Source organism: Adiantum capillus-veneris, chromosome 20 (genome assembly GCF_014529385.1).
Source record: "Adiantum capillus-veneris isolate H3 chromosome 20, ASM1452938v2, whole genome shotgun sequence".
NCBI lineage: Eukaryota > Viridiplantae > Streptophyta > Polypodiopsida > Polypodiales > Pteridaceae > Adiantum > Adiantum capillus-veneris.
The window spans coordinates 59,869,021-59,877,934 of NC_140950.1; the positions used below are offsets into that span (position 1 = coordinate 59,869,021).

The 8,914-nt window shown below is 42.8% G+C and overlaps 1 protein-coding gene across 1 annotated transcript; it reads right to left on the reverse strand.

Annotated features, from left to right (window-relative positions):
* Positions 1-3,079: 3,079 nt before the first annotated feature.
* LOC147432580 (CBS domain-containing protein CBSX5-like) lies at positions 3,080-5,770 on the reverse strand. The gene is made up of 2 exons (XM_086492460.1): positions 5,208-5,770; positions 3,080-4,142 (listed from the first exon to the last, which is right to left on the reverse strand). Exons 1-2 carry the CDS (start codon positions 5,621-5,623, stop codon positions 3,191-3,193), a joined length of 1,368 nt encoding a protein of 455 aa, XP_086348586.1. The 5' UTR covers positions 5,624-5,770; the 3' UTR covers positions 3,080-3,190.
* Between the last annotated feature and the right edge of the window lie 3,144 nt (positions 5,771-8,914).

Consider the following 8,914-nt stretch of genomic DNA (forward strand, 5'->3'; position numbering starts at 1 on the left):
GTGGTCTAACATCTCTAGACACATCCTTTTACAAACAACATGCAAGATGGCAGCTAACACCCAACAAAACCCCATGTTTGTAATAATGGGGCATCATTTGAATAGACAAGAAATGAGCTATGTGTAGCCTCTCTCTCTCTCTCTCTCTCTCTCTCTCTCTCTCACACACACACACACACACACACAATCTATGCTATTATAAAAGGGGGAGGGCTTCCGCCCCTCGCCGCCCCCCCCCCCCCCCCCCCCCCCGACACATGGCGGAAGCAGATTAATCCGGCTTGTGTGCCCTGCGCCTCCCGGCTTTACAGAGAGAGAGAGAGAGAGAGAGAGAGAGAGAGAGAGAGAGAGAGAGAGAGAGAGAGGCAGCCGAAGGCCGCCTGCCAGACTAGTACCTGTAATATATCAGCCCACTTACCTTCCATGCTAGTGATATTTACACTTTAGTTATAAAGCTTTGATGTCTTACTTTTTGGTCTACATGAGGCGGCAAGGGTGCAAGCCTAAGTAAAGCATTGAATTCATAGAACGTTGAGTAAAGCATGTTGAATAGGCAGTGGTCATGCGAAGCATAGCTATCAATTGACTTTTTTGCTAACCAAACCTCAGTCATGGTCACGCATGTGTAGATTCCAGGGCACAATAGAACTATGCGGTCGAATTTGAAACTATGACAAAATTGGCATAGTTGTAATGGTAGCCGTATTCAACAATACATGTTGAGGTGTATTTGGTGTTGCAGACATACGTAGCTCAAGAAAAAGCGTTGGTTTGACTTGATGCAAAGCACATATCTCTTCCACAATCGACAACAATAGGTGAGTGGCATGTTTAAACCTACCAACAAAGCACAGGTCTCTTCCACACTCGACAACAATAGGTGGGTGGCCTCTTTTCACCTACCAACGTCAATTGTGCTGGGAAACTATGCACCCTAGGTGCGAGCAATTAATGTATTTGAGGCTTAGTTAGCCTCAATTATATGAACAGAAAACTAAGCTACGACCACACCCTTAGTGGCACATAGGAAGGTGATGTATGTAGATGAATCCACAACAAGCCCAAATTCATCTTTAAAAGGAAGTGCTAGGTATAGACTCATTGTAGTCATCCAAAAATCAATATGATCATCGGCACCATCATGCATGGTATTGACTAAGGCTACAGTCACACGAGGCTTAGGTATGAATTATTTGAACTAATAACCAAGCCTCATTCTTGGTCACACACAAAAGAGCAATAAATGAATACTATGCCTACTCTTTGTAGCTATGCGGATTTTGGCATAGTTGTGAAGTTCAAGGCATAGTTGGGAGGTTGAATGAATATAACTAAGCCTTGCTTGGCCGTGCAAGAGGCTTAGTTATTCATTTGATGCTCTATCTATGCATAGTTATTTATAATTGATAAAATTAAACCTTGCGTGACCATAACCTAAATACCACATCCCCATTGTAGTCTCTTAGCACTAAAGGCCGCGTGGTCTTTAATAAAGATCCCATAAGTGCGCATGGGAATCTCGAGGACATTGGACAGTTAGCAAAAAATGTGCAGGTTGGCGTCCCCCATAGAGTTGGACCTATCGCCTCGGGTATGGTAATGCAAAGGGCTAACCACGCAGGTGCATGCATTTTGTTGTCCCCATTGCTGAAACAAAACCTATAAAGTAATCCCATGCAAGAGAAACTCAAACATGCTCTTTTAAAATCGGATGGCCCAATTTACGTCTCATCCTTGGTGCGCACTTGCCGGTTGTAGATCCCATGACGGGGACTTCACTAAAAGACCTAGTGGGTTGTAGTGTTGTCATGTCTCCGTTGATTTGTCAATGCCCAATAGTGGGTGTACAAGTAGGTACGAATAAATCCTCCCCCCGGTCCCCCCCGCCCCCCCCAAAAGGACCAAGTAACACGGGGTCTTCAATGAAGACCCCCGTCATAGGATCCACGACGAGCAACCACACACCGAAAGCACAAGATAGACTCGATCGTTCGATTTTAAACGAACATGTCCGAGTTTATTTTTTCTATCTTAGATTACTTTTTTCCATAAAAATTTATTTTATATAGTTTATTTTTTACCTTGTTGACATTGAAATGCACGCGCATGCATGGTTAACTCACCATGCTGTCGTGGCCAAGGTGGTGGGTTAGAACCGCCAAGAGAGCATTGATTTGCATTTTTTGTTGCACGTCCATCTCCCTCGAGATTCGTGCGTGCCATGGCCATTGTTGATCCCATGACGGGATCTTCATTAAAGACCTCGTGTTCTTTAGTCATGTGCCCCTTCCCGCAAAAAAACACACACACACACACACACACGCACACATTAATATAAAGATTTACGAACAAAGTTCTTATCATGACTGCACATGCGAGGAAAGTCAATGATGGCAAACCTTTCCTTAGTATTTTTTTGTAAGAGAGTAGTAGCTAATCGGTCTTTTGTAACTTGAAGAAGGTTATTTTTAACAATGGACATTTCAATTATACCTTTAATTGACAGTTCTCTATTTGAGCTCGCTCCGAGTGTTTTTGAGTGCCAACGGCAACTATGCTCATTGCAAATTGATTATAGGGAAAATTACCTAAATACCTCAAATTGTGAAAATTCTCAAAATACCCCTGTAATTTTCAAAACCCCTTGTGTTGTTTCTTGGAAAAAATTGCTCCAATTTTCCCAAAGATAATAAACAAAAACATACACATATGAGTTGTTAGCCAAAGATAATTATCCACATACCAAAAAACAGTAGCATTTGTGTGCATTAATATGGACAATACCATGAGACCGTGAGGGATAGATTGGAAAACTTGAAAAATTTCAATGATATTTTGGGGATTTCAGTGGTGCACAAAGTTCCTTGCTGTCAAATGGCTATGCTCAGGTGGGGAGAGTCTATAATCACATGAGCATCTTGTATTAATCATACTAGTACGACCGGCCACCTTCTGTCTCCCCCTCGCTCCCTCTATCGAGTGCAAAGGGGCTTTTTTTAGTTTTGGACTTTAGCCTTCAGATCGCAGATTACTCGGATACTCGGTTAAGTTTTTCAAAACTGCACATGTACATCGTACATAACAATAAGGCAAATGAATAAAATAATGATACAGTTTACATTGCTTCCACCTGAATGACCCATCATCCTTGTAGAAAGACCTTATGGGTAAAAACATATCAAACCAAGCCTCAATTAAACACATTGATATGACTCAGCATTACTGCAAGAATATCCTTGAAGGTAACAATGCCAATAAGCACATCGTCTTCCTCAGTTACCCACACGTAGTGTTCTCGGTGGGCAAGCGCTTGCAACAAAACCGCAATCAACGAGCTTTTCGGATTGCAGAAAATTGGACCGCTCCGGCTCTTTAGTGTAAACCCCTTTCTGCTACTGCGAAAATGGGGTGCATGCCACTTTCTAGAAAGATCGTGAGGCCCAATAGGGCTGTCCGCTCCTGACTCGTCATCCTCAGAAGAGGAGTCCTCCCACATTTCCAATTTCTGAAGGAGAGGATTTGTCTCTTCCTTTTTCGAAGCTAGCAAATGGGATTGCTTCTCCGCGTCGCTGAGCTTCTCAAGAACTCGGGTGCGGATCGTGTCTACCAGAACCTGTGGCGGGTCTCCACAATCTTGAGAAAACACAAGAAAGTCGCCCGCAGACAGTGCATTCAAGGCAAGGGCAGCTGTTTCATTACATGCTTGCAATGTAGAGCAAGAAATATCGCCTACAAGATGGACCGCACCCAGTATATCCTCACTGGCCTCCACGATGGCTACCGCACTCAGATTACAGCAGGCTTCTTCAATCTGCTCAACAATGCTGCTCGCACCTTGATCAACCCCAACCATCCGAACATCAGCCCTGAGGAGTCCCAAGGCCTCAATGCTCATCATTGGTAGAGGTGAAAAGACACTTATCGAGCCCAACAGAAACCGTAACACATCTTCATGTGTTAGCCAACAATACTCTTGACCGTCATGATCCTTCGGTAAACAAAATTTAGTGGACAAAGTAGGGTTTCGAGTCTTCAGTGCCATGCCAGGCTTGCCATGGCGACTTTTAAAAGAAGCTCTGCGCGTAATCGGTACAACGAGGTTCTGTACGCCCCCAACTAGCAGATCCAATACTTCCAGCAAGCTGAGTACGCGCAAACAAGCATGTAATTAGAGGGAGGATTAGCCCTAATCTTATAACACAATAGAGATTAAATCACTGCAAAAGCACATCTACGCATGTAAATGGAGGAAGGACTAGCCATAATCTCAGATTACAAAATAGATCAAATCATATAGGCATGTAATTAGAAGGAAGATTAGCCCTAAACTTGTTTTAAAAAATCACTGTCATTAGAGTAACCCTAACTCTAATCTTTTGTATATAAGAAATTCAGAAGAAGCATTTTTACCAAATTGAAGTATCACTGCACTACTAATGCAAAAAAGTGGTCATAAATCGAAGTAGAGGTAACAATTTTACCATGTTAATACACTGCTCTACGAAGGCTTTGAAACATGGTAAGAACATAACTCTGCATCAACTCGGATGATTGTCATTAGTACATTGAGATGTCAATCGTTAAGCAATTTAATCATTTTGCTCAGATTCACACACAATGTTACTCACAAACAAACATGCCAATGTCAATTTACAATACAGGTAAGTAGCTTCATCCAGCCCTCAAAGCATTCATGCGTGTTTCCATGGACAAATGAAAAGTCATACATAAGACTAGATGCGAGAGTTCATGCTGCTCTGCACTGGTTTGAGATGTGCTTTATGTTTGTGAACACGTGCATGTGTCCTATGTGTATGAGGTACTGTGCATGTCCATATAGATAAAGCGCATACCGATGTCAATTTGCAATACAGATCAATAGCTTCGTACACCCTTGATACGTTTATGTGTGATTTCAGGAAAATGCAAAGTTGTGCATACAACTATCTGCTAATACAGTATTCAGGCTGCTCTTCTTTAGCATAAGCACATCTAATATGCATATGCATAGGACTAGGCACACATATGTATGACAATTAAGCTATAATATGAAGCCAGGCACCGAATCATCACAATTGCTTATGTACATGATCTTGATACGGCTACAATCGCACACTCGAGCCCATTGAACCACAATGTTAGATCTTTGCCCTTAATTCCAGATGCAAAACAATGCAAAATGGTATTTTGACATATCAAGCACTCACCTGGCATCAGGATCAATATGTTGTACTGGGCATTTGTCAGAACTACGAGGGAGAAGAGTAGAAACAGAGGCGTCCAGAGCATCATGTAAGTTGCAGAGGCATTTCTCGGAGGCAAGGTAGCAGAGGATATTCTGCATGCAGATCTTGCCGATACAAAGGCAGCTGTGATGGGAAGAGGAAAGGCCGCAAGGTGAGGGCTGGCCTGAGTTGGAGGTTAGGGCACAAGAGGCTGCAAGATCGGAGGAGAAGCTCTTGTCAGGAGAGCAATCCCAAATGCTTATTTCTGTTACATCGTCTGCCAAATGCTTCAGGGCGGCGAGGGCGTCGCGTACAGAGGCGGTGGCAGGGAGCCACGGCAACGCAGGCTTGCCGAGGGTGAGATCAGCCACGACATGCGAAAGCAAGGCAAGGGCCATGCAAGACACAGAGAGAGAGAGAGAGAGAGAGAGAGAGAGAGAGAGAGAGAGAGAGGGGCAGAAGAGGCTAGACGCAGAGAGGAAAGCGAGAGAGAGAGAGAGAGAGGGAGAGGGAGAGAAGAAGACGAGAACCGAGATAATGAGCAGCACGTCGAAACGCCCTCCACACCTTTATAAGGTTGAGGTTACAAATTATGCCCCCGTCCAAAAGCATTAAAGGAAATATAAGGTTATCTTTAGGGTCTGGACTCTTTTCCCACGTCACAACCCACACAGGGTGGAGGAGCTAGTAGTGAAAGGGGCTTGCTATAGTAATAACTCCATGTTACCTACAGTTTTCACACAATGGAGAGTGAATTGTTCCCATTGTATTGGGCTGACCTGCATCGTCCTGATTTGCTAGATTCCCGGTTCAACCTTGGTCTCTTGGTCATCAACAGCGTAGAATTTGCACACAAATTTCTCAGATCATGCAAAGTCCAGACAATGCACCGATAGTCGTGCTGTAGCATTGCTAGGGGAGCCATTGCTTACGTCTCTTCTCGCTTCGTAGCTCTTTTTTTTTTTTGAATGAAGTAGAAATTGTATTAAAAGAAAAGCTCAAAAGTATACAAGGACCCATAGGGAGGGGGAGGGTCACCCCGAGGACAATAGATTACAACATGACGAGTAAGTCCTTCATAAGGAATCTAGGGACAGAAACATTGGGATCTTTTTCTTCCATTGAGACCATTTGAATAGCTTTTGTACGCAAGAGACAGATGATAAGGGATCAGTTGGTACAATACAGGCTTTGTTACAAAGTGAGATTGAGCATTTCTTGAGCTCATACAAGAGAGCAAAAGAGTGATAGGGAGTAGAATGGAATAGCACTGCATTTCTTCTTAGCCATATGAACCAGAGAATAAACCCCCTCCAAACAGTCCAGGTGGGATATATCAAGCCTTTTACAATTCCCCAGTAGTAGGTCCTTGACATCAATTGTTTGTGACTTAAGTGTCTTGACAAATAGAAGATAAGGATAAAGAATCTTGATAGTGCGAGGCAAGGAAAAAAAAGATGAGTGATGGATTCCACTTGACATTGACATCTTGAGCAGATCCCAGCTGAGATCCCAATTTTCCTGGCTCTTTCATTTGTCCAAACCCCTTGATGCATAATCATCCAAAGCAAGTAGCTATGTTTTATAGCTACTGGGTAAGCCCAATTAGAAAGAAACCTGTATGACCACTGTTTACAACTCCATTGCATCCTCCACTTTTTGTTAAGTTGCCTTTTTGAGAATTTCTGGCACTCCTTCTTCTGATTCAAAGGAGAAGTAGATGTTTGTAGCCACCTGGGCAAGCTGAGCCTTATTATACCTGTAACATTTAATGGTCTAAAAACTTATGTGTATCGGAAATTAGCATGAACATAGTGGGCATTTCATTAGAATAGATTCCTAATGAGAATTACAAGAGTGCTTGGGTGGAGAGAGCAACAAAAAGCATAACAACTAGTTAAATAGCATCAACAATACTTTCAAAAGAGAGGGAAATTAAGCTATTGACAACAGTTGAGGACCGGATTTGCATGGAGCCGGTCCCCCCTCCAAAAGGCTTTGTATTATGGTTTCTCCCATCAAGAGAGACATTGTACAATACAATTCTTTGTGTTCCTTCAAGACTAGCTAGTGCAATGAAGATGAAAGCTTCATGCACTAAGCAAAACACTTAGCAAACACAACTTTAATTATCCCCGTTCTCAACCCAAGACCTCACACACCTTCGAAGATGGTGAGAGCTAGCAGGGTATGAGAGTAGATTGAGAGGAAGAAGGAGTATCTTACGAGAAAGATGTACATCTCCTCACATAATCACTCATATTAGCATAGCTTAGCTTAGTAATTAGCTTGGTAGAGGAGATGAGCATGCATTGAAGCTTGGCTCTTGGTTGGATTTGCATCCACATGCCAAGAGTGTGTCGATGTAGGCTTCTATCTCACAAGCTTGGAGTAGGTGATGAGCTCTCCATTAAAGCTTGGGAAGAGATAGTCTTCTCTTTCTTCACACATGAGATTGTGTGAGTGTGTGTGTGATAATGCCTTGCAAAAATCAGCCCCCTCTCTCTCTTGGGCGAGCCCTCTTGCTATTTGCTCTTGCTTTTCCCCCATTGGACCTCCCCATGTCAAGCCAATGGCTATTAAGCAGCATAAGTGATAGCCTTCTGACATGTGTCCCCCTTTCCCCTTTTGTGACAGCTTAATCAATTAAACTTAATTGATTTAAATGAATTAAATCCCCATTGGACCTTTCCCCATTCTGACCAATAGGAATTAAGTAGCCCATTGGGCTGCCCAATTCCTATTGGACCCCTTCACAGGCTGTCCAATAATCATCCAGGAGACTTAATTTTCATTGGTTCTTTTTATTAAGTGTTTTAAAATTAATTAGGCTAAATTTACTCTAGCCTAATTCTCATTGGTCCACTTCAAGGGTCATCCAATAGGAATTGAGCACACTTTGGGAGCAACTAGCTTAGGCATCTGACATGTGTCCTTCATTCCCTTTGTGTAAAGGGGGCTTGTGTGTGTGTGTGTGGCTTTCTCTCTCATCCCCTACTTGCTAGGCTCGCCCCCTCCTATGTAGGGATATGCAAGACTTTTTTTGGTCACACACAAAGCATCCAATTCCTTAAGGTTGACCTTTGGACATAACCTTTGAATTTTGGAACCTTAGCATTTTGGAAGTCTTAATGGGTTGAACCTTAGGGTCTTTTTAGCTCATTGTTTCACATGGCTCTTTTGCAGATGGCCCCCCCCTTTGGATCCCTATTTTCCCTCCTTTGGATCCCTACTGTGGCCGGTCTGCTAGCTTAATCAATATTCTAGCTTTTTCTCCCCTGGCACTTCCCCGTATTAAATGATTTGTTTAACATGAGAAAATCATTTAGGAGAATTAGATATTGATTATTATGACATTACTCTCTTGAAATCATAGTCGTCCTCGACTATGGTGTAGAGAAGATAAAGCATATTCATGAATCCTTTTCTTAGCGGGTAGAGGATCCCTATGTTACCCTACGACATCATTCCACAATCGATGACTAGTCCATTTGGCGCTTGAGAGCCCGAGGCTGCCGCAAGCATGTCTGCACATTAGTCCTATCAATCTTCCATAGTAGAGTGACAAAGCTCTACTTGGTGTTTGGGAGACTTCGTCTCCACAAACTTGATCTAAGCATGCATACTACTTCATTTTTGTGCACAATAAAGAAAAAGAGAGTCTTATAAGACAAAAACTTTGTTCATTT